Genomic DNA, 26,531 nt, shown 5'->3' with positions numbered 1-26,531 from the left:
TTTTGCGAAAAAAAGTCTTTATTGAACACATGCTTTACAAAAAGGTGCCTCCAAATGTCTAATTGGGGGGGTATAGCCCTCAGTGAAAACTTTCCAATCTAGAGAAGATACCAAAGTCACCAACAAAAACACATGTATGTTCCAGCTACACTGTATTCCAACAGATGCACAGAAGTGTTAGCGCCACACAAAGTTTACAGGTAAAATAAAATTCTCTTTAAATCAATAAGCCAAAATGAGGGCTAGGGAACAGCAAGGAGTGTTTGGGGGCAAGAATAAAAATGCCCCTTCATGGTAAATGGCCATTCTATGATGGCTGAAGGTAGTTTCTTTGACAGGGACCTACTCACCTGCACCATATGGCCATAGAAGTGAGCAATAGTCGGTGCACCACTGTCACCATCAGGCCTGCACAGGCCAGTTGTGCAGATACGTATGGTATCAAAACATCAGTGCCTCTCAGCTGGCTGAAGAGGAAGAGAGCATCTTCAGGTCTCCTGTACAGCTTCTATTGACTGGCTGAGGAAGAGTTTATATTTCTTCATGCTTCTCTGAAACAGGCTACTTGAACAGCTAACTCTAACGACTCAACGTTGGGTGTTGCTTGCTTACTTCATTCTCAGCTGATACCATCCTCAAAATGATTCGTAGTACAACTCATTTAACCTCAAGAAGCCAACATTTATATTCTTAACTCTTTCCCAAACCACTTGAACAAAGGTTTGTCGCAGTATCAGTTTTCACAACAATCAACATTCTGATTTCACAAAAACAATGGAGAATGTTGTAACTATTTCATGAACAGATGGCAGAACCCATGGCTCCAGATTTCCTCATGACCAAAACGGGGTGTTCCAACCCAGCATGTTTTCTTGTGAAAATACTGAGCTAATTCTTTATATCCTGGTAAGAATTCAACATCACAGCACGAGAATAATGCCAGCAGCTGTCAAGACATTTAAAGAATGTGGCCCATTTTCCACAGTAACAGGATTATTCTTGTCCAAAACCCTTCACCTTTACAGGCAGAATGAAGAATACCTTGGCTTCGAGTTTCTTTGTTAAGTGTCTGCCTCTGCTCAGTAGCCTCAGTGTTACAGTCTGGCCATGCACTTCAGCCAAGATTATAGTACATCAAGATCCTAACAAGTGACTGAAGTACCTTCTTCATCACTCCTTGCGGAGGATTTCAGTTTGGACATGTCATTGAAGCCCAATCCTCATCTGTCCTTCTGGGTTGGTAGATTTTCACTAATAATGGAATAACTTTTTGGAAATTAATTTGGTGATAAAATTGCACACAAATCAACTCAATTTTTACAAGTATTGAATTGTCTTCAAAAAGCATCACTACCGTTGATGACCTGACAAGTTGACATCTTTAGGCATGGTCCATTGTATAGAAGACAGGTGCATGTTAGCAGAATACAGACAGCACAGGAGACTAAAAAGACAGGACAAAAACTGAGTGGAAAAGAAAGAGGGAAAGTGAGTGCATGCAGAGTTGAGAGCGATTGGTGCATCTGAAATAAGATCATATTCCCAACTTTCTTAATCAAACCTAAACTGTAGCACCACTTGGTGCGACACCACTAAGCACAACCAATTTTTTTTTGAAGTTCCAAAACAACTCAGGAGAAATATACAAGCTTACACTGCACATCTCGCTTTCTCTAGCTTCCTAAGCTAAATTTAATTCTAATGAACAAATTATGTGAAATGAAATTGTTTGCATTAATCAACACCAGGAAAATGATCGTAAATTCTTGTTTCCAAACTGTCCACTCTAATGGTCAAAATTTTAGGCATTTAATTCAGTACAGCACTGCATTTTGAACAAAAGGACATCTTCTCTCCATCCAAAGGAACTACATATGAAAAGGTTAGATATAGTTCAACATTTTCTTTATAACCCAAGGACAGTCATTATTAGGATTAAATTTTTTTTGTCTTCTCCAAGTGGCCTCATGCTTGGGAGGCGAGCTACAAAATCTAATTCTGTGGGCTGTTTTTGGGCAGAGGACCAAAGGCTACATTAAAGTGGCACAAAACCCCATATCCCAATTCCTAGCCTGTGTGGTTTGAAGATCAAAGGCACAGGAAACAGATCAATGTCCTACGGTTCGGTATGAGCCATGCTATATTAGCTCAAATTCAAGCACCAGCATCACCCAATGATGTGTGGTGGAAAGTGGATATCGTGAGAACCTCACAAGAATAATGGAATGGTACTAGGACCCACAAAGCTGTATCCAAGAAGAAACCAAGAATTGTAGGAAGGACTGAGAAACAGAAAAAGTGAATTTTTAGTCATCAGAAAGAGCAACAAATGCTTAAGTGCTGGAGTACCAAAAGATTGAAATATACATAAGCCACAAATCCAGAAGCCACTTCCCTGGTTTCCAAATTACCTGATCTGGTGTTGAGACAGACAATCCATTTTACAACCACAAATCACTGACTATTTCAAATCAATATTGTTAGCACTGCAAATTCAGGTCTTATGATTGGGAATTTCGTTGACACGTTCCTGTGGCTACATTTTTGTAGATCTTGTCCAACCTTGCGCACGCAATCAGATTGCAGGAGTATAAACAGAGAAATTTCATGTGGAATTGCATTAGGAAGGGCAGTCTTAGCACAAACGCCGCACTTCCTGCCACGAATGCACAAGACATTGTGCAATAAACCACAGAAGTTGTCTTTACAAAGCACTGCCAATGCTAAATGAAAATTTGTATCTGCACTGACACAGCAGCACCAGATCAGCATGGTAAAAGCACCTGATCCAGAAGTACAGGGAAGGGACTGAATGAAAGAAAGGATGTAAGAATGGGCTAATTACTTCTCTTTATTTTAACTTCATATAAAGAAGCTAATTAGCTTAACGGTTAATATAGTCAATTATCTCAGTTCCAACTAAATCTCTCATGGACAAATATTTTGAAGGACTCTTCGGCCCTTTTCATAATCATCTTCATCTACATTGACAAGCAGTTGGATTGCTTCTTGTCCCACAGCTTGCTTCAGTGAATCGGTTATAAATACACCTTTCAGAGCCTCCAGCAGTGAACCATTGATGTAGTCATTCCAGAAGGCATCCAGGTAAGAGAGCTCGGAGAACTTAATGTCACAGATGATGGATCCCAAGTCCCGACTTTTCAAGATGGTATTCGCCTGCCCAAAAAGGTCAAAACAGCGGTCCAGCGGGTCCTGTTTCACAGACACTACGTTCCCTCGGAGCACCGTATTCTGATCAGAATATACAGCTCGCACCCGTAGCCTTATGTCTGCATTAGGAAAGAAAACAGCAAATATTCCATATAAGTTGTCCAATTGCAGACACTTCGATTTTAATGACTATTAAAAAAATATGCTGAATGATCCAATCATCAGGAACACTTAGCCAGCAGAAATCAAATTGCTGAAAGCAAAGGGCAAGTTCTGCAATAAGCAGAAAATTAATTTCTAAACAGGGGAAAAAACTGGATGATCCTTTTGAGTATTTGGGGAAGGGGGTGGGAATGTCATATTCCAGCTGTTCCTTTAAATACTGGACACTGTTCCTGGTAAATGCATCCATTCAACTGTGGGTCACAAAAAGGTGACATCTCTCTTGCAAACCCAGTACCCCAACCCCAAGAAAATCAGATTGGTCATGCAATGAGCAAAGCCTGTCATTTACTCTAATACCCTTTCACTGCCTACAAACCTGCAGTGAAGCACCAAGACAAGATTCTTTAGCCCATGTGGTAGGATTGACCCATTTTTAAGGTAAATGGAAAAAAATCACACAAATGGGAATAAACATCCTTTGCTTCAAAGAGATCACCTTAAATGTTAACAGGGTGCATGCGGACTCTGATGTTTTACAATAATGAATGACATTAAAACTTCAGTAATTGAAAATTCACTTTGGCCAAAGGTATTTTATGTTGGTTTACAGGTGGCACACATCTGATGGTAACTGCATCATACCAATTAACAGGGATAACCATTATATTTACAAACTAGAGAGTCAGAGGGTTGCTACTGGAATGTGTCACCTCACTTGACTTTTAACAAACGGTTACTATGGGTTACAAACCAGCAGCAGAGGCTTTGGGTCAGTTCCTTGCTGTTTCTGACTGAGGCAGCCATGACTTGCATTTACAGGAATGTACCAGTTGACTACACAAACATCCCACAGGAATTGTAAATGGCAGGCAGGGGACAGAAAGAAAGGGAGAAGGGAGAGAAGACAGGAAGAACCAAGAGTCAAAAAAAACGCAACAGAATGAGCACCTGGCAGAAGAAGAATAAGACAAATGGAAAAAGGGAAATTCAATTACTTCTGGTAATCAAATACCTTTTAAAAAATCATATTTCTTGAGATTGCTTTTTCCTTTGGATATAGTTCCACAATACAGAAAGGCTGCTCCCTTGAGTTTTAGGCAGACAGGAAAGTGTTGTGAATGAAACACTGCTGCGAGGACACCCTAAAGTTTAAAACAGGCAAATAGGAGAAGCAACTTCCTTTGCACTTTGTTTTCTAAAGATTGTATTTTCTAAGGATTGAAAGACTAAAGTCACATTTTGAGACAGATGTCATACTGATTCACAATTAAACCTCAAACACAATATTGACTGCCATTAAAAAAAACACAAGACAACCGCTGAACATAGCTTAGAGAGATTTGAGAGCTGGATGCCACAAATACACCTCTCCCCTCTTTTCACTGAAGATTTTAAAACTGCACACACTGATGAAACTCTACTGTAAATGCAAGTCAACAGCTGGGATCTATAGTCAGCACTTCAATGGCTTCACTTGCAATGGGCAACATTATGTCGTATGAGCAAAGGGAAATGATCCAATGTTTGGGTCAGATACTTTCACAAAATTGGAGTGTCCAGTTTGGCTGGACCACAACTATTTCCTGCAGTTTAACAACAGTAGCTCCAACGACAAGAGCACATTAACGTTCAAAATGGTTCTGGTTTTAAAACAATGCAAGACAGCTTTAAAACCAAATTTCTGGATGCAATACAACTTTGGTAAAAATTAAAGTTTTTTCTAATGCTAATCAATCCCAATGAGTTTTCTCCCACAGGTTTAGGTAGGAATGTGAGAAACGTGGAACAGGTCCTTTCACTTTCTATACAAGTTTGAGTGAACCAAAAATTGTTCTACTTTACACCAGATCTACCCAAAGACTTCAGCACAGTCTTTATGAAATTGTCATAAATTTTGGAATGAAGAATAGAGAGAGGAGTATAGAACTTTGTGGCTGAGAAAAACTGCGCCTTTATTATGGATAGAGTGTTCATGAGGTACCCTCTTAAATACCTCTAAAATATTCAACTTTTATAAACAGGAATCACCATTGTTTGTGCCAGGTTTGGTTTTCGAAAAAGAAAAAAAAACTTTGCTCTGTTTCAGCCCAGAGCAGCACTATTTGTTGTTGTTGTGAACTACACCTGAAATCACAGCCAAATGTTGGGTAGGCTTTGGTGAAGCCCAGTTGTACTCCCATCTCTCTCACTCTTTCTTTTTATCAGTGAAGAACAGGACGAGCAAGTTGGTTAATACCATCTAGTGAAGAAATGCAGGTGATTGAAGGATTTTACATACGCTGAGCACCATCATGAATTTTCTTTACATCACTTTCCCTCATGGATGGACACCTGTGGAAGCAGCAACTTTTACAAACAAATCTCTGACCCCCTTCCCCCCTCCCATCAAGGAGAAAGCGGATTGAACACAGTGACATTTACCAAATGACAAAATTCACCATTGACAAGTTGGGTAACAAAATCAACAAAATAGGAGAGGTCTCCAATATACAGCAGATTCAGTTTGACATTTTGATGAACAATATCTGGTAATATGAATGGGATTTCTCACGCACACACACCACTCTCAGCTCTTGGGAGTATGTCACTACCCTTGTAAAATATTCGTAACAAGCTGGTGGATGCAAATCATACTTATTTCTACTCCTTAGCAAGACAGCCTGAATTATAATAGAACCCAGAGCAGTCCTCCTTGGGCTGGTCACACACTTCAGCACCACAATTTGGGGGTGGGGACAGGCAGGAGAACAGTTTTACATGAAATATAATGTCTAATGGATCAGTTTTCAAGAAATGCCGCTCTTCAAAATAAAATGTGAACCCAGGTAATCAAAATAATACTGACTTACACTGTTGGTCTCCTCCCACATAGACCAGCCAAGGGAATGACCGGAGAAGGGGAATTTTAAAAAAGTTATCACCCTGAAATTAAACTTAAATGAATTGCAGCCATGCTGAAAACATCAGTTCTTAGGAGAGTGGAATCTCTAAACAAGGAACACATTGATGTGACACTTCCATTGGTCAAAGGCATCACAATGAAAAAAAAAGTTGAGCAAGGATTATCTGAAATTCCCCATTCGACACGTTAGCATTACTTTTTAAGATTTTGTTTGAGTGGAGTTAGTTATACTAGTTCTGAGTGACTGAAAAGTTAATTACTAGAAAAGGAATAATGACCTTTAAAAGCACCAATATACAGAGACAAAAAGTCATTGAGAGATTCCACTCGGTCCTCTACTTTACTAGTAGTGTAGGAACACAAGTATCTGAGCTTTCTGTACAAATTGGATCCATAGAGCTTCTATTTTAGTAACAGCAGGGGGCACCTGCACAAAAAGTAAAAAGAGATGTGCTTGTTTTTAAACTAAACGTCCCTGGCTGGTGTATGTATAATTCCGTTTCAGCAGTTTTGTTTTGGAGGGGACTAGGGAGAAGAGGAGAGAGAGAAGTCTCACTACTTTCAGGAAAAAATTTGAAATTAATTTCAGTTGCAATAAATTTCAAAATCACCAACCAAAACTTGGGTTCTGCACTTTATGTGCACATCAAGTTAGTGTAGGAAAGACAGCGACAGATGCCATAAAGCAAGGCTGAGCCACACTGGGCTAGTTTTACAGCACACTACTGGTGCAGGGCTTTGCTTCAGTTCCATGTCTTGGAGTCTCACACAGTGAGATAGATAGCAGAGAAAGCATCTGCTCAACACATTGTTCTGGAGCATTAATTCCTTTCAGCTCACTTCCCAGTGAGGTCATAATACAAGAGAATAGCAACCACATCATATGCCTGTGAATGAATATACTGCAGCCTCTTGGGAACGAGAGCGAAGTGTTTGAGGCCCTTTCCAGCTAATACCCAGAAATTTGATCCTTGCAACACAGGCAAACTTTGGACTGCACAGATTAAATAAAACCCCAATGAATTATACAACAGCAATAATCAAGAGTCATTTCTTACAATTCAAGCCTTGCTTTTTGATCTCAAAATAGTTGGAGCTGGAATAAACAGAATGAGTCGGACACTTCTGGATTTGAACTTACACCCACTGAATTACCACTAGGAAGCAGGTACGTCTGGACAGGAAAGCCTCATCTGATTATTATTTAATCCAACATTTTCCAAAGTACTTGTATAATCCCAGGCGTACAGCAGGAAAGTTGTACAGCATTAATTGGGTGTAACTCTTTATCCTGTGACAAGGTTGTTCTCCCTATTGGATAGGAACCATTTGATCACGGAAGTGCACCCAGATGTATCCTTGACAAACTTCGAGACGGGTATGCCAGTTGAATTCACTGACAAAGACATTGTTCAGCATTTTCCAACCTTTGGTTATTGTGGGGATAAACAATACCCCCAATCCAGCTCTGAATCTCAAGCTTCACAGAGATGATGTGCACCTGAGTCCAAAAGACAACGTAGATACAGGAGAGTAGATTGCTTTGAGAATGTAACTCCTATGTAAGTTGATTTCCTTGAGGCTGAGGGAACCCCGTTTGTTTTAATTCCTGCGTTTTGCTGGTTGACAATTAGTCCACCAGCTCGCTCTTTGCGTCTACTTTATCATCTTGTTGCAGAGTGTTAACTGTGAACTGAGAGAGACAGGTTTTGACTTTTAAAAATATTTCTGCCACTTGATAAATGCTTCATCAACAGAACAGTTACGCATACACAGGTCAGACTATACAATTGGCAACACAAGACAGGCAAACCTCACCTTCACAACACATACCCACACTAGGCCAAGAGCAAACAGTGGCAGGGACACCAGTTACTGTACCTCCAAAACACATACGCTGCATTTTGGAGATAACAATGAGCACTTCACAAACAGCAGGCTACTGTTGCTTTGTGTGTGATTGACCAGAGTGTTTTTAAAAAGTTCCCGCCTCAGTCACCTATTCAACCACCATCATGCAGTTATTAACTGAAGTGTGGCAGAACAAGTGACAAGCACTGTAACCAGTGCTTAGCCCAAGGGAATGATTTCATCAGGACCAGGCGACATGGGTGGGAAATGGGAGTTGACATGAACAGTGATAACGGAGTAAAAGGAGTGGACACGGTTTCACTTTTTTTTTTAAAATGGGCAACAAAACAGTTTGGATCCTAATAAACCAACAGTTTCAGGACAATGAATTGCAATCAGAAATGTGGACATCACCTGTACTGGTATGACTAATAATGCTGTCAAGAGCAATTAGTGCTCAAACTATTCTTACAGGTAGTGCTGATAAGGCGTTGGTAGATTTCTCACTGCATTCTTGCATACTTAACAGTCGCATGGATTTCACCCTGGAGTTAGTTACCCTCCCAACACACAGCCGAGCAGAATTTAGAATATGGTAGTGTTAGAATTCTGATGAAATGCAATAAATGAAACCAGCCATTTCAGGTGCTGATTAAAAATGAGGAACTCAGGACTACTTTCCAATAGGTTTTTCCCACCACAAATATTTAAATACGACTGAACAAAGTCTTAGAATTGAACACAAGCAGAGTCTCAAGTCAATGACGTCCATTTCAGAGAGCATCTCAAAAGCATCACGACTGCCGCAAACCAACTTCATTTAAATTTTCCAAATTTTAGTGATATGGTTTGATGATTAATTGCATGCAGATTCCTGGAACGTTGTAGGTCTTTGGGAGTGAATCCTTTGCGTTTCTTTTTATACATGTGACAGAACTAGTTTGCTGTAACAGCAGGAAACAGTTGGAGAAGCCCAGTCTTTCACAATGGATAGACAATTCCAGATGTCTGACAACTTGCTTTAAGGGACAGGTAGTGGTGGGTGGACTCCTGGCAGATTCAGAAATTTCAGTTTGCTTTAGTAACCATCTTGCTAGTCACATCCACCAGAAGTGGAAAGTCAGAATTACTCATCTGTTTATGGGAAGCATCAGCAGCTTCTCACTCATCTTTCCCCACCCCGGAGGACCTGCCACCAACACATTTGGGGGAGTTGTGAGAGTTATTGAGATGCTCACTTGCTAACTACCCAGGACTTTACATACTGGGAGCTAATAAAGCAACCAGGAAACCAAAGGTCCCTCCATATCAGCAAAATCTGAGGGATGGAAACTCTCTGTTGAGACTTCTTTACAGACTTAGGATCTTTTACATTGTCTTAATTTGTTATGACAAGATTTAGTACAGCAGATTCAGATGGCTATCAATTCCAATAGTTCCTTTCTTTAATTTGAAGTAACTCTAGCATTTCATGGGGAAAGAGGACACAGTTCACAAAGCGTTTTTAATGAGAACTGTCCCACCTTCAGGAATTAGCCTGCCTGCTCTCTTCGATATTTTGGCCACCAAGTATTTTAGTCTAGCATGTGTTTGTTCCCCCTCAACAAGTTTAAAGGTTTACCTTTTTCTATTCTCGTGTCAGAACATTTTCTTAAAGTTGAATCTTTGTCAGAGACACAAACTCTCTTATCACCAACCTTTGAATGGTACACCTGCAATTAAATGTGTGATCACAAAAATCCTCAAAAAAAACAGATCTCACGACAAAAGCTGAAGTGTTGTTCAAGTATAAAACAAGTTACACTATTTTTCAAAGCACGTACAGCTAGATTGTACTATTATTATATTACAGCAAAACAAGAATCCTCAGAGTGCTTTTAAAGAATTAAGATTTTTTTTGCGATTAATATTCGAAGAAAATCACATACTGCTTTTTTTGTTGTTGATGCTGTGCTCGGACCTACCAGAAGCTTGTGTTGCCACATCATGAAGGAAGTTGTTGTACAAGAGAGCCAACCTATGTTTTTTTGAAAGAGCGTGTGCATAGAGAGACTCTTCTTTAGAACAGATATCTTGCGGATCGCTCAGAGGATAGGATTGCTGTCACGTAGGCAACATGGACACAAACAGGATCAACACATTTCACCAGATTTTTTTCAAAGCAACGTTCTTTCCACAAAATTCCTCATCATTTATTTAACACAAGTGTGAAAATGCAAGTAAAATCAATTCCAAGGGTGGGCTCCACCAAGTAGATATGCAAATTGTTAGGGTGCCTTGCTGTAGTGTTACAATGCTCAATTCACGAAGTGACAGAGTACAGCAACACTTCAGTTAAACTCAAGATCAACATACTGCAACAATCAGTTCATTCAGGAACATGATATATGCTAAAACTCTTTGGATTGTATTGATTATTACAACATGCTCACAGACTGGTGAAAGTTGCTAGTTTGAATAAGAAATGAAAAATTTGAGAGGCAAGCCTTGCTCACACTGGCTTGTAGGTTAAAGGATTTGTCAGCTTTAAACATTTTCACAACTACAACTTCTATGTTTGAGAATGCACATCAAACTCATTCCAGTCCCCAAAATTACAATTGAGTGATCAAATCCCACACAAATTGGAAAATCTGGAAACCTCGGGCCACTCGCATTTCAAGATGCCTTGCACAGGAATTGTATATCGGCTACATATTTGATGAGAAATGACTAGGCAAATGGGAAGGCAGGAAATGGGATATATGGACCAGCCACTTTAGTGTCACTTCTTAGAACACAATGATCAGAACTGTTATGATAGAGTTATGACAAATTAAAGTTTTAGTAGACGCAAGATCAGAATGCAAGACAAATGTTATTCAGGAAATGCAACCCTCAGCTGAGAAACTATCTTCCAAAATTCTGTTGAGCATCCCTGAAACATTCCCTGAGCATCATTATTGAACCGGATGCTGTATAAAATCCATGGCCACTGCATTTGAACAGCACTTGCCCACCTTTTCAATGTAGGCCAGGGGCTGGAGGCATACATCTTTTGTGTTTTGCTTAGTACTACAATGGGGCTACACTGAAGCACATACCCACCAAGTGTCATCACTCACACTTTGCTTGGGGCTGAACTTGGAGCAGAGCAAGGAATCATGCACCTACCCAAAGGGTGTCAAGCTATAGATTAGCTAGATATAGGTCACATATGCAAACAATTGAAGGCAAGTATATCATATAGAACACTGCATGCTTATTTAAGCAGCATTGAACTGTAAGGATTAGTATGCAACATTCATACAACAATAACAAAAGACCAGTCTGTGAGCATTTGAGTATGATCGTGACTGTTGAGTTACCAGAGGCATGCGGAGACAGTTTAGTTCAACATTTGATTTCTCGTATGCAGGTTTTAATGCTGCAGTTGTTTACAGATTGCAATCTCATACTGTGGTGCTAGAAGTGGACTGAGGAACATTATGGACCATCAAGGATTTAAAAAAACAAACTTCCGGATTCTTTCATGATAGAGACCATGCAAAGTATGACTCTGAACTAGAGCAGCCCACATTTCCAAAAGGAAAAGATAACGACTTTTTAAGAGAAGGCAGTCAAGAGTTGTCTCGGTAAACTTATTTCAGATCAGTCCCACACATTGTTTAAAATACTTAAGAGTACAGAATGCAACTCCCATCCCCGTCCTACCAAAAATCCCACGAACAATTCTAATCTTGGTTTGAAGTGATAATGGGACTTTACACAGTGTGGAAAGCTCAACTGATAGGAGTGAGGTCTTAAAGACTGCAAAACATCCTTATCGCATTGTCACTCTTCACTGACCCACAAGAATATTCAGCCCCTGTTGCACATAATGCCAATAAAAAAAGAATTCTGCATTTGAGAAATTCAAACTTTACAATGCACCTCAAACATTAAATAGTTACCCTCCCCCTCCCACAAAGTACACTGATACTTATTCTGCAAAACACCATCCCATCTCTCCTTGATACAAATAAGGCAGATTTACAGATGTTTACTTGGCACACCACTGGCCACAGCCTGTTTTGCCTGGCATTCATCCAAAATGATTCTACATTCACCAGTTCTTGTGGAGTGGGTATAATTGGGGATGGGGAGGAGAACAGGAAACAGTCCTTTTTAATTACTTGGTCTATTTGTATGGTTGACAAGTTCTCAATATCAGGATATGCCTTTGCTGATGTTATTTCTTTGCTTGCATTGTTTATTATTCCCACTAATCACCATGTACTTTCTATTCCCATATTTCAATTGTACATTAACTCCATTTCATTGATAATTGTGGTTTCTACGAGAGATTAATCAATGCCCAACATACTCAGTCTGATCATTGAATATTCAATTATCGAGATAGTGCCAGAACCAATAGCTCACCATTAGAAACCTCGCAAAATTGAAACTGACGGGCTGAAATCTATTTGGCAGAAGTTAAAATAAATTATCTGGGTCAAATACTCACCACAGGTTGCTCTCGGTTGATGGGGAGTCTGATGCTCTCTTTCATGGTTACGGAGCACATTTCTCTTGTATCCTCTCCGCTTACCAGAGCCTCGAATTCTACGGGTCGCCGTATGCCGTTTGGTCAAAGATGCGCCTAGAAAGAAAACATTGAACTGAAAGTTGTGATGAAACAAACATAAAAAGGGACTAACCAAAATCATAAGATGCTACACGGATCATGTAATAAGGCTATTCCATTTTCCACTGCAACCTTTTAATTGAAGAATCTAAACAGGAGTAAGGCATTCAGCCCTTCAAGCCCGTTGTGCCATTCAATGAGATAATGGCCGATTTTCTACTTGGAGGTCTTCTGCCTGCAACAATCTCTTATCCCTTGATTTTTTAACATGCAGAAAACTAAATAATTGCAATCCCAAACATACTCAATGACATACTGCCGAAATGTTCAACAGATTCCAAGTGAAGAAATTAGTTTGCGGGGTCTTAAACTGTCTTCCCCTTATTCAATACTAGAGGCAGGAAGAACATTCCTCCGACATCTTGTGTAAAATTTGTGCACATCAACAAGGTCAACTCTCCTTCTAAACTCTAGCAAATATAGGTACAGTCTATTTAATGTTTTGCAACTGGGCCAGGCCCCCTACCCCCAATGTCAGGAATTAGTCTGGTGAACCATTGTTGTCCTCAGCTTTGGGCAAATATACATTTCCTTATGGAAGGAGATCAAACTGCACACAATACTCAAGTGTGATTGCACCAACTCTACAAGGTAGTAAGCCACTTTTACTCCGATACTCAAATCTTCATGCCAACTGGGGATGGACAACAATATCCAATCCTGCCAATAAAATCTGCATTTCCCCCAAAAGGAGTAAAAAGGCCAACATATCATTTACCTTAATTGTTTGATGCTACCCAGATGTTAACTTTCAGTGTCTTACAAAAGCAAAACACCCTTTCACCACTGAAATGTTTTACATTTTTGTCATTCCTATCAAAACAGATAACCCCTTTTCTCCACATTGACTAGAAAATGGCAGATGGAATACACTCATTCAACCTCTCTAAATCCCTCAGGAATGACTTTACATTCTCCTCAGGACACATTATTTGTGTCATCAGTAAACTTGAAATATTACAATTAACAAACTAAATCAATATTGATTGCAGCTAGTTGGGCACAAGCACTGATCCACACTATGACCCTTTATCACAACCTGCAAATAACTCATCATTGTTAGGCAGAAAACAATCCGTTTTTGATCCATCCCAGAACGTGGCCCCATCTCACATTCTAATTTCATTTACCGACTCCTTGGGATGTTATTGAAAACTTTTGAAAGACCAGATATAACATCTCCAGATACTCATTATCTGTTATGCTAGTTTCTTGAGGACATATCTGACAGATTTGAGAAACATGACTTTTCTTTTACAAACCCAAATATAAGGTCATAGGTTCTTGCAAAATAAGCAGTCTTTTTCATTGTCCATGGTAGCACTTCCAAATATATCCACTCATCACATCCCACTTCGCTACACGGTCTCTCCCCCTCCCCTCCCAAACAAACCACCACCACCGTGGCCACAATTTCCTTTGAAAGTTATGTTTTCATCATTCTTCCAAGGAGAATATCCACATTGTAACCACTGTTCAGTTTCCTTCTGCCCTTATTTACTCACCAAACCCTTCAATTTAAAACATCGATGTCAAATCTCTTTAAATTTCTCGAACCAAAACAAACCTCAATCTCCCATGTAACTGAAATCTCTTCTATACTTTTAACAAAGGTCCCAAGAACTTTGTTACAAATTGTAGAACCCAAAACTGACCAAATAGCAAAGCTGGAGTAAAATCAATATCTTGTACAGGTTTAATCTGTTTCTTTATTTTTTGGATATTTTATAAACTCAAGGATCTGTTTTAGCAGGCTTCTCAACTTATTCTGCTTTCTTTAAACTTTTGAGAATGCACCACACTCCCAATCCCTCTTATAATTGCACCATTGGGCTCCTATTGCTTGTGCATTCTCCCTATCAGAATCTACCAATGCACACATTTTTGCATTCTATTTCCTTGGCCATTTTGCCTGTGCCCCCATGGCATTTGAGAATACAGGAGTCACTAAATGTCAAGGCATCTGCAAATTTTGAAACTACTTCCTGCATTTTCCAACAGATTATTAAGATTCACTAAAATGAGCTGAAACCCAAGTGCCTACAGACATCTCTCCAATCAAAAAAAAACAGTTCACCACCACTACCTGTTACTAACCCTTAGCTAATTTCAGCCCCATACGATCCATCGGCTTCATTTTGGTTAACAAATCTCTTACCTAGTACTTCAACCATTTTGAACATCTATAATGACTTTCAACAACTCTCTCCACTGTTGAGGAATTATCAATTCTGCACAACTGTTCCGTTATTAACACATCTATGATGGCATCACTGTATTATCAGCACAATCCGAATTAGGTTGACTGAGCAACAGATAGTTTTCTACTTTGAATGCTGCTGACCTTTGAAGAATTCTTCATTTTACGTAATCTTTCTATATTTTCTTAAGTGCAAGGGCAGAATCATCTTTTAATGAAGTTTGACAAAGTAATTATTCAGCATGCACGTGGCCATGTCCTCTACCTTGCAGAAATCGACTATCGTATCTCTACCTGCTTTTTTACTATTTATACGTTTGTCTTTCCTCTGCCTTTGGTTAACCATTGACCCCACTTACTGATTTTGCTGCTAGTCCTTTTCAATATTCTTCCATTTCACTTTGTTTGCCTTGTGGGATTCTTTGCAAGCTTGTCTGTCCGTTTTGCTACCATTTTTGATCAAGCAGCATGATTTGGCTCTATATTTCCATTCGTCCTCTTTGTGACACTTAGTTTAGTATATACTTAACGGACCGAAAAACTCACTGCTTATTCATTCCTTTATTTGCTCATCTTTGATTCCAGGTCATCTAAGCCAGAGCAACTTAATGAAATTTTCACCTGAACTGAATTTGTACACGCAATTACTTATGTCCTAATTATTTTTATTGCTTCCCACTGCCTTCATTATCAAAAATAAGAGTTTAATTTTCTGTTTGAGACTTCATTTATTTTCAGCTGTCACTCTTCAAATAAAAAACAAGAGGTGGTATGATATTATTGTTGCACTAATAATAGAAATCCAGGCAATGTTCTGGGAAATCAGTTTCAAATCCCACGATAGCAAGCGGTGGAATTTGAATTCAGTACAAGTCCAGTAATGACCAAGAAAACATGGCAAGCAGAGCAGTGTCAATCCTGCAAAGTCGTCCTCACTAACATCTGGGCACTGGTGTCAAAATTGGAAGCCCTATCTTTAGGATTCGTCAAGCAATAACCTAATCTGCAACATTCAAGACAACACCACCACAGTTATGGTCATTATCACTGAAATGTTCTCCCACTGGCGCTTCAATCATTTGTTTAGCTCCATTCCCTAAAATTAAGTCCAGGACTCTTGCCTCTTCTGGAATTTATACCTGCTGGCTTGAAATGCTCTGCAGAATGCATTTTCAGAATTTCATTTCCTTTATATCACACATTCACCTCAGTTAATATTGGAGAAAATGAAATTCACAACTATTATTAGTTACTTTTACATTTCAGACAAAGTTGCCTACATATCTGTCCACCTATCCCTCTCTTTGGTGGCAGTCATATGCTGTGCATGCACTGCAGACCCTAACAATGTGATTATCAAAAAGATGATGTGAAACTTAAAAGGGTTCAGAAAAGATGTACAAGGATGTTGCCAGGGTTGGAGGATCTGAGCTACAGGGAGAGGCTGAACAAGCTGGGGCTGTTTTCCCTGGAGCGTCAGAGGCTGAAGGGTGACCTTATAGAGGTTTACAAAATTATGAGGGGCATGGATAAGTTAAATAGACTCAGTCTTCTCCCTGGGGTCAGGGAGTCCAGAACTAGAGGGCATAGGTTTAGGGTGAGATGGGAAAGATATAAAAGAGACCTAAGGGGCAACTTTTTCATGCAGATGGTGGTACGTGTATGGAATGAGCTGCCAGAGGATGTGGTGGAGGCTGGTACAATTGCAACATTTAAGAGGCATTTGGATGGGTATATAAATAGGAAGGGTTGAGGGATATGGGCTGGGTGCTGGCAGGTGGGACTACATTGGGTTGGGATATCTGGGTCAGCATGGACGGGTTGGACCGAAGGCTCTGTTTCTGTGCTGTACATCTCTATGACTCTATGATTGCCCCTTTGTGTACTTAGTACAGATTTGACTTTTTTTTCCCCATTCCTCCTGATCACAGCAAACAACTGTTCAAAATTGTGACACCACCTCTTTTACACCCCTTGACTCATCGGATGATTCCACACCTCAATATTGAGCTTCCATGCTCAACCACGTGTCTGCAACAGCAATAATGTCACATTGCTATGTGTTTACCAAAATCCTCAACTCATTTGTTCACTTAACCATTCAGCTTTGCTGTGGTCCTTCATGCCTTGACTATTTACACTGTACCTTCCAGACTTGTCTTTTGTTCTGGACATGGTATAGAATGTTGTCACATCAGCTGCATATGCAAATAGCCCTGATGAGTTTCAGGAATGGGATCAAGTTGGTGAGACAGACAGTGCCTGAGGGTTTTGTGTGGGGGTAGAGGAGGAGAGGAAGACGGCTCGTGGCCTGGCTCAATACACTCTGCGGTCGGAAGGCTTAGCCATGACATACCAAAGCCAGGTTGAGCTTCTGCACCTGTGCATTCCTTGTACAATCTAGAGGCGATCTGCAAAGAAAACACAGCCTGAGGGAAAAGCTGAAAGAAAAGAGTCTCAAGATTACCTGGTTCCCAACCGCTCTGCATTGAAACAGCACGTTCTGAATTTAGACAGCTTTCCACCTGCTCTCCAACTCTTGACACAGGACCTCTGCAAGTAGACCTCTCAGGAGACACTGGAACAGCAAGAAGAAAACAAATAGAATTAGGAAAAACATGTTTCCACAGTGTCAGTGACAAAGAGCAACCTTAATTCTAAACTGTATTTTTACACAAAGTCCCACAAAGCAACTGGCAGATCTCCACACTATTACTTCTTGTAAACAGACAGTGCTGTGATCTGCAAGTAGAACAGGTGCAGATTCTGAAAGCATTTTGAAAACACTTTATACAAGACTGCATGAGAACGTATAACCTTTCCAGAATGGATTCTGAAGTAGTTTTCTGAGGAAGCAATTAAAGAAAAATTTCCAAAGGATTAGCATGACCAGGAAACAATTTTAATATTTTTGTGCCTTTCCTGTAGCCCTGAAATGGAGTCATATGATCAACAGCTCTACAAGCCTGCAATTGTTAGACATACAAAGGCTCCTTCCTGCATGTCCTCATTTCCCTTATCTTTACCATGCTCTGTCTTATCTGCTTTAGTTATTTGACTCCTGGACTCATCCAGTTCACCTCATTTATTATTAAACATAGGGTTTCTGTTATTGATAGCTCTTGGAAGATTCTTAATAAAATCATAAGATACAAGAACAGAAGAAGTGGACTCTTTGGCCTCTTGAACCTGTGCCACCATTCAAAAGCACCATCAAATAAATGAAGCTACAGAACAAAAATCTTTAATTCAGTCATTCATTTGAATCAAACATGACTGATGAGAATAAGCAACTCAGTTGTCATCAGTTTTAGATTCTTGATCAGTGGAGGAATCATAGTTAAATACGAGGACTCTGCCCCCACAGCTTTGCGTGGCAAAGAATTCCAAAGTGTCTCAACCCTCCTCATCCTGCCTTAAATTGGCACCCTATTATTTTAAGGCTATTTTGTCTGGTCCTAGCTGAGGGGAAATATCCTCAGATTTTACCCTGACATCAGGGCCACCTGCATTTCCGCATGCAGTCGATGCGACACCATTCCACACAATGTCTAGAACAAAAGAGAAGTCAATGAAAGGCACAGTGTATTTAGTCAAGACATGAAGGAGCACAGCAAGGCTGGTTGGTTTTTATTTTAACACAAGGTCATTAAGCAAATGAGTTTAGTGTTGATTAATACGGTGGCTCAGTGGTCAGCACTGCTGCCTCAGCACCAGGAACCATATTCAATTCCCACCTCGGTTACTGTGTTGAGTTGGCACATTCTCCCAGTGTCTTGCGTGGATTCTCTCCGGATTCCTCCCACAGTCCAAAGATGTGCAGGTTAGGTAAAGGGGCCATGCTAAATTGCCCATAGTGTTAGGTACATGAGTCAGGGGTGAATGTAGGGGAATGGGTCTGGGTGGGTTGCTCTTTGGAATGTCGGTGTGGACTTGTTGTGCTGAAGGGCCTGTTTCTCCACTGTAGTGAATCTAATAAAATAATATACAGCAATGCAACATTATTGATGTCATGGAGACATGGTTGAGCAAGGAAAGGATTGAAAAGAAAATAAATTGTATCTTTACTGACAAAGTCTTGAGGCATCGCGGCACTGACTACTTCAATATCCAAAAGAGTCACGAACGGTGCTGAACATACAAACATTCCCACTTATGTTGGAGGGGTCACTGGTGAAGATAGTTGGGCCAAGGACACTAATTTGAGGAAATGGTTAAAAATCACAATACCAGGTTTAGTCTAACTTTGTCCACCCCAGTCCAACACCAGCACCTCCAAATTGAGAAAACGGGTTGATGGTGCACTGGTAGTACCTCTACCTCAAGGTTTCAGGAGGCCGGGTTCAAGTCTCATCTGTTCCACAACTGCATGATATAACGGACTGGACCAGACACCTTCCCCATTTAATTCTTTTGCCTTGCCTCTAAAATAAAAACAGGGAGAACTCAAAGCATCTCAAACGCACAGTTTCATCATAGTAGTAACATCTCTGAACAGAGATGCTAACATGAGAAATTCCTGGAGAGATAACCTGGAATTGACAGGATTGACTTCCACAACAATCACATTCTTTGTGCTAGGTTTTGACACCAACCAGCAATTTTCACTGGATTAATCGTGAACCAAGTTTTACAAGAGCTGACTTCTCATGTCTGGAGTTCAGTTCTTTTGTCCATGTTTGGATCACGGTGGTAATGTGTTCAGGAGTTGAGTGGCTCTGGCAGAACCAAAACCAAGTGCTGCTGAGTGTGCTGTGCAATAGCATTGTTGTTGACACCTTCTATCACCTTACTGACTATCAAAAATAGACTGATGAGATGATAATTGACTCATTTGGATCTATTCTGTTTTTTGTGTACAGGACATAGCTGAGCAATTTTCCACACTGTCAGGTACATGTTAGTGTTGCAGCTGTACTGAAACAGGTTGGCAAGCTCTGCGGCACATGTCTTCAAAAGACTATTGCCAAAATACTGTCAACACCCATCGCACTGGCAGTATCCAGTGCTTTCAATCCTTCATTGATGGCATCTGAGTTACTTGGAACCTCTGAAGAAAACCGAAATGGCTCTGATCCTACTCACCAAATTACTGCTGTTATGAAGGATACCCAAATCTCACTGCACATTCCCATCTCAAATTTATAGCCAGATAATTATCTGCCTTCCTGCTTTTGCTCCCAAAATGGATAACAGCACATTTATCCACATTAGACAGCATGTGCCATGTATTTGCTCACTTAGCTTGCCCAAATCATACTGAGACATCTCAGCACCTTCCCACAGTTCACCCTCCCACCCAGCTTTGTCATCTGCAAACCTGGAGTTATTACATTCAGTTCCTTCATCTAAATCATCAATACAAATTGACAATAGCTGGGGTCCTTGTGCTGATACCAGCAATGTCCCTACTAGTGACTGCCTGCTAATTGCCAAAGAGACCTAATTATTCCGAATCTTTATTTTCTTGTCTGCCAACCAGTTCTGCCCATCGGAATAGGCAATCCCAAATTTCACATACAGAACAACCTCTTATCAAAAGATCAATTATCCAAACTTTGGATTATTCAAACAAGATCTTAAGGTCTCCGATAAGTTTCATTAAATTTAAATAAAAGCACAGTGAGAGCAGGCAGCCTGGGCTGGTGGGAACTCTGTTCAGTTATCTGAACAAAATAATCAAGGTTGTTCTGTACTTTAAATTTTACCGACTAATCTCTTATATGGGAGAGTGTCGAAAGCCTACTCAGACAAAAAAAAAGACATCCACAGGTTCCCCTTTATCAACTCTGCAAGTCAAGTCCCTTGAAGATTTCCAGTAGATTTGTCAAGCTTGATGTCCCTTTTGTAAATCGGTGTTTACTCTATCCAGTAGTCACTGTTTTTCAAGTGCTATTAAATCTTTGATAATGGACTATAAATTCACCAGATTGGACATAACCTCACGGGGACTCTAACAAATCAGCTAACTTTTGTCTCAACCTCAACTAATTTGCCCCTGATGTCTTCTTGTCGAAATTACTTTCTCTTCCACTCCTGTCTCACAGGAATGGAGTAACAATCGCACTTTTCTGAGCCATAATTAAATTAGGAGCACTTCCCCCAAGTTTGTTTCCAGCTTGCAGTGTAAACAAAGTGGTCCTCGATACCGATTGGTCTGAAGTACCTTCTTTAAAAAAATACACCAAGTTCCTCAATTATAAAGGTGACCTTGCACTGCTACTATTTTCTCTCCCTCTACTATGAAGACAGATACAAAGTACTTATTTAACAAGTAATTTCCTGATTGGCAATCAAAGTTCCTCTCTGAAGACAGTGTTTTTTGTTTGGCTTCTTATCAACAGCAGGTGGCACGACATATTCCTCCTTCCTTATGGTCTTTCAGATAAGACAACTATACACGAAAATGCCTTAACCTTGGCAAATGAGCAGGTAATGTTTTGCTTCTGCTGTGATTGGTCATCTTTTAATGTTAAACACCTTGGTGTTACAGGTACTCAATGGCTCTTCAAGCATTTTCTGTTTCTCCTACTCATGGAGTTACCAAGTGCTGAGAATTGATTTACAGTTCTTCACTTCCCTTGCATTGATGTTCTCTAATCTGTCAGACAAAAGTTTGTTATTTTGCATGCAAAACCTTTAAAAGTCAGATAGAAGGTAGATGTAGCGTTATGGAGGAACAATGGAATAAAGCAAACCAAACAACAGTTAATGTACCTAGCATTGTGTATGGTTGAATGCTGTACCCAAGAGGAAGGAGACTGTCCCAAAGGCTTCATCCGGCACATTGCTTTCAATCATACCTTTATCAAAGGTGCAGCAGGTCCAAACACTACTAAAAACATGGTTAAGTTTCCAGCCACTTGATAAGAATTACAATCTTAACAGACTAAAAAAATCAAAACGCTATTTTCAGTTTTTCAAACTGGCTCCCTGACAGCTTTAAACTGAATTCTAGTGAGCACATTGCAAATGCATGTGGGTGATTACCATTAGCCAAGTCTAAATGGTGGTGCTACGTTGTTAGCTCCCCAGCCTGGAAACTGTGGATACTGTATTCACTTAAATTTCCAATTTCAAAACAAGACAAAGTTGGAGCACTGAACAGGAATGACAGTGCATTTAAGGTTTGACAATTTGAAACTAGAACGAACATGCAACACAATGCACCTCATGATTAGTCTGTTCTGTACAAGTGTTTAGAACTTTAAATAAACCAATTGACCAAATTAAGCAAAAATAAGTAATTGCAGTCTGTGAAAGATACTATAACAAGTGCCAATTTTATTAGGATTTGAATTTAAACTAAAATGTTACTTAGAGAGCATGATGCTTTACAGGAACCAAAGAATGCCATATAAAGCCCACTTAGTCTCAGCCACCACCCAATGAGATTGCAATGGAAAATGTTGCAGAGAGAGGAGGTGAAGTCGAAAGATCAGGGTTTGAGAGGGAGAAGGGGAATGGGACACTGTTACAATCATAGTACTGACTGGTGTGAGACTATCTCCAACCTTTGTGCAGTTCCTTGGGTGACTAACTATATGCACCACAGACTAGTCCAATTGCGTACAAGATAACACCCTCGTTCTGAACAAAACATTAAGCTCAGTGTGTTCCACTGCTTAATAAGATCAAGGTTAATAATGCTGTTTTGAATTTGGTTTACTTTCAAATAACCCTTGATCCCCCAGTCTAACAAGAATCTACCCAACCTTTAGAGTTCCATAAATTCTCACAACCTTCAAAAAAAATGTTTCCCCTCACCTCCACCCAGTCTTTACTTGTTAATATCCTTAAGACCTCATGGTCATCCTCATAACTTCAAAAATTCCAGAGAAGGAAGTCCCAATTTGTCTAACCTCCTCTCATAACTTAACCCCTGAAGTCCAGATATCATTCCTGTAAATCTGCATTGAACTCCCTCCAAGGAAGAAATATCCTTCCTAAGATCTACACAAAGTACCAAATAAGCTCGCAACAGAGTTTAACTGCAACACAACTGCTGCATCTTTATACCCCAATTCTCTTGATATAAAAACCAGCATTCCATTAACCTGTTCGACTATTTCTTGCAGTTGCCCTATGGCATTCTGAACAGTTTTGTATCTGAACTCCAAAATCTCATCCACCATATTTAACTTGCTTTTAAAAGGCACAAATCCTGATCTGTCCTTTTGGTTATCCATTTTTAACTGCAACTAAACAAAATGGATAACCTCATACCGGCTTTTATTAAAATCCATCTGCCTAAGCTTTGCCTAATCTTTCGATATCCTGTTGTATTTCTATGCTGTCATCAATATGCTGTGACGTCAGCAAATTTGACTTTTTATGCCATTATGCAAGTTTTATAAGAATATTGTATACTTGAGGGCACAGCACACCCCTGTGGGACACAGTCACATCCTGCCAAATTGAGTACTCATCCATTATTCCAAAATTGTTTCCTGTCATTCAACCAATTTCTACACATCTGTAATTTGCACTCAATTCCATTGGCTCCCACCATGGCCAACAGTCTTTGTATCGGACTTCATTAAAAGCCTTCCAGAAGTCCATTTCAACATCCATCAACTTAGAGATGGTGGAGAAAGCAGTCACCTCTTCAAAGTCCTAAGGATTGTCAGACATGAACGACCCTTGAATTTCAGTTGATCAGTTACCCTATTCTTGATTGTCGACTCCAACAATTCTGTACTACAGAGTTTGAGTAATTTGTGTGTAGTCCTCTGGGTTCCCTCTGTCACTCTACTTAAAACACTGACTGACATAAGCAAATTTCCAATCTTAAGGGCCAACGCCTAAATACAGGAAAGGGGGATCTAGTCCTGTATTTTTTTGCTCCTGAAGCAAGGAATTGGACATTTGCTAGCATCCTCTCTTTTCCATATAACTTTTGCCATAGTAAAATATACAAAGCCCTTTCTGCAGCATTTGCTACATATTCGCCCAGCCAAATCAAGCCTTTTGGAACAACCTCAAAACTCAAGGGGTTGGGGGCAAGGAGAACCTATATTTTATCCTGGTCACCCACTAAAAATTATCCAAAAAGAAATCTTCCCGTCCTTCCACATTTTCTGCCTGAGGAAGCCACACCCCCACCCCCCTCAGATTCACCCAAAGGAAGAGAGGGCAGCATGGCGGTTAGCACTGCTGTCTCACTGCGCCAGAGACCTGGGTTCAATTCCCACCTCAGGCGACTGACTGTGTGGAGTTTGCACATTCTCCCTGTGTCTGCATGGGTTTCCTCCGGGTACTCCGGTTTCCTCCCACAGTCCAAAGATGTGTGGGTCAGGTGGATTGGCCACGCTAAATTGCCCGTAGTGTTAGGTAAAGGGTAGATGTAGGGGTATGGGTGGGTTGCGCTTTGGCAGGTCGGCGTGAACTTGTTGGGCCGAAGGGCCTATTTCCACACTGTAATCTAATCTAATCTAAATAGATAAACCCTGCCGCCATTCTCCTAAGACTCTCAAAAGAAAAAGGAGGGGAGGGGAGGGGGGGGGGGGGGAAGGAGGGGAAAGGGGGGGGGGGGGGAGAGAAGGAGGGGAAAGGGGGGGGGGGAAGAAGGAGGAGAGAAGGAGGGGGGGGAGAAGGAGGGGAAAGGGGGGGGGAGAAGGAGGGGAAAGGGGGAAAAAGTTGAAGTGTTCAGCCACAGGGTGGTGGGGTTGATGGGTGCAGGTGTCCCAGAGATGGTCTTCAAATGATCCAGATGTGGAGGAGACCACGCCGAGGGACAAGGGATACAGTCCTCATTTTTCTCCCCCCCGCCCCCCAGACACCAAGAGAAAAGCGAGAGAGAGAGAGAGAGACAAACCCCCTCCATCGGCGGCCCACACAACTCTCCCCCCCCCCCCCCAAACCCCCCACCCCATCTCGGCCACCGGATCCCCCCCCGGGGGGGCTCTCCTTACCTGCTCGGCCCCGATTACAGCCCACGTAGGGCAGCAGGTCGTGGCGGCTGATGACCCTGAGGAGCTGCAGCAGGTGCCGGAAGTTGGTCTCGTCGCACAGGCCTCGCCGCTCCAGCTCGAACAGCAGCCGGACGCCGCCCCCGCCCCCGCCGCGGCCGGGCTCGTCCCAGGCCGGGGCCGGGGCCGGGGCCGGGGCGCGGAGTCCGGGGACGCCCTGGCCCAGCTCGGTCTCCGTCGCCGCCGCCCCCCCGGCCCGCAGCGCCCGCTGCAGCGGGTAGGCCTCGGCCAGCAGGAAGGAGAGCGCCTCGACGTCGGCCCGGCTGAGCTGCGAGCCGACCAGCTCGAACATCTGGTGCAGGGACAGCATCCGGTAAGAGGCGAGCGTGTCCTCTTCCTGCCAGCGGGCCCGTTTCAACGGCCCCGCCGCCGCCGCCGCCGCCGCCGCCGCCGCCATCACTCGCCTGAGGCCTGAGGCCTAAACCGGTCAAGCACCGAATTAAATCAAAACAAAAACTACGGTTAACGACGCCCACGACGGCGGATTTTAAAAAAACCCAAACCAAACCAAACGCGATGAACAATCCCGGGATCCTTCCGACCCGCAGAAAAGCGGGACCGCGTCGGAATCGCTCCGCTCGACCACGACGACGACACGACGATGTTGACGCTCCTTTCCCCTCTTTTTTTCTGGCACTTTCCACGGCCGCCCGGCTCGCGCCTGCGCCAACCGACGCCTTTGTCGTCACCGCCCGAGCTCTTCCCCCCAACACCGCGTCCGGAAAGATTGGGGGGTGGGGGTGGTGGTGGTGGTGGGAGGGGAGGAGGCCTCCGCGCATGCGCTGACCCGTCACGGCGAGGAGGAGGGTGTTATCTATGAGGTCATCGCCTCTGTGACGTCTAGTCCACCCTCCCCTCCCCTCCCCACACACCCCCGGTCAAAGTTCAAGGGGGGTGGGGGAGGGGTGGGGTGTAGTGGGGCGGGGGAAGGGAAGGGGTGGGGTATAATGGGGCGGGGGAAGGGAAGGGGTGGGGTATAATGGGGCGGGGGAAGGGAAGGGGTGGGGTATAATGGGGCGGGGGAAGGGGTGGAGTGTAATGGGGCGAGGGAAGGGGTGGAGTGTAATGGGGCGGGGGAAGGGAAGGGGTGGAGTGTAATGGGGCGGGGGAAGGGAAGGGGTGGAGTGTAATGGGGCGGGGGAAGGGAAGGGATGGAGTGTAATGGGGCGGGGGAAGGGAAGGGGTGGAGTGTAATGGGGCGGGGGAAGGGAAGGGGTGGGGTGTAATGGGGCGGGGGGAAGGGAAGGGGTGGGGTATAGTGGGGCGGGGGGAGGGGAAGGGGAAGGGGCGGGGTGTAGTGGGGCGGGGAAAGGGAAGGGGCGGGGTGTAGTGGGGCGGGGGGTAGTGGGGCGGGGGAAGGGAAGGGGCGGGGTATAGTGGGGGCGGGGGAAGAGAAGGGGCGGGGGAAGGGAAGGGACGGGGTGTAGTGGGGCGGGGAAGGGAAGGGACGGGGTGTAGTGGGGCGGGGAAGGGAAGGGGTGGGGTGTAGTGGGGCGGGGAAGGGGTGGGGTGTAGTGGGGCGGGGAAGGGGTGGGGTGTAGTGGGGCGGGGGAAGGGAAGGGGTGGGGTATAGTGGGGTGGGGGAAGGGGTGTGGTATAGTGGGG

The 26,531-nt window shown here is 42.3% G+C and overlaps 1 protein-coding gene across 2 annotated transcripts; it reads right to left on the bottom strand.

Annotated features, from left to right (window-relative positions):
* LOC140458782 (DNA-binding death effector domain-containing protein 2-like) lies at positions 1-25,679 on the bottom strand. Of its 2 annotated transcripts, XM_072553420.1 has the most exons (6): positions 24,870-25,679; positions 17,423-17,533; positions 12,576-12,710; positions 10,054-10,106; positions 9,711-9,801; positions 1-3,290 (listed from the first exon to the last, which is right to left on the bottom strand). In XM_072553420.1, the coding sequence occupies exons 1-6, from the start codon at positions 25,321-25,323 to the stop codon at positions 2,929-2,931; spliced, it is 1,206 nt and encodes a 401-aa protein (XP_072409521.1). In that variant the 5' UTR covers positions 25,324-25,679; the 3' UTR covers positions 1-2,928. The 2 variants fall into 2 exon arrangements, with proteins under 2 accessions (XP_072409521.1, XP_072409520.1); XM_072553419.1 differs by lacking the exons at positions 9,711-9,801; positions 10,054-10,106 and having other exon boundaries at positions 24,870-25,672.
* Positions 25,680-26,531: the final 852 nt, after the last annotated feature.

This window comes from Chiloscyllium punctatum, chromosome 34, assembly GCF_047496795.1.
Source record: "Chiloscyllium punctatum isolate Juve2018m chromosome 34, sChiPun1.3, whole genome shotgun sequence".
NCBI lineage: Eukaryota > Metazoa > Chordata > Chondrichthyes > Orectolobiformes > Hemiscylliidae > Chiloscyllium > Chiloscyllium punctatum.
The sequence above is the reverse complement of the archived record's forward strand: the minus strand, read 5'-3'. Positions and strand labels throughout refer to the sequence as shown.

What these genes read in the sequence shown, in the direction of transcription:
- LOC140458782 (XM_072553420.1), bottom strand. Translation starts at nt 25,323, where the DNA reads ATGGCGGCGGCGGCGGCGGCGGCGGCGGCGGCGGGGCCGTTGAAACGG. An exon ending in GCAGAGCGGTTGGGAACCAG is followed by an intron (nt 12,711 to 17,422) that starts GTAATCTTGAGA and finishes TTTTCTTTCTAG; the next exon opens with GCGCATCTTTGACCAAACGG. An exon ending in TGTGGCAACACAAGCTTCTG is followed by an intron (nt 9,802 to 10,053) that starts GTAGGTCCGAGC and finishes ATTTAATTGCAG; the next exon opens with GTGTACCATTCAAAGGTTGG.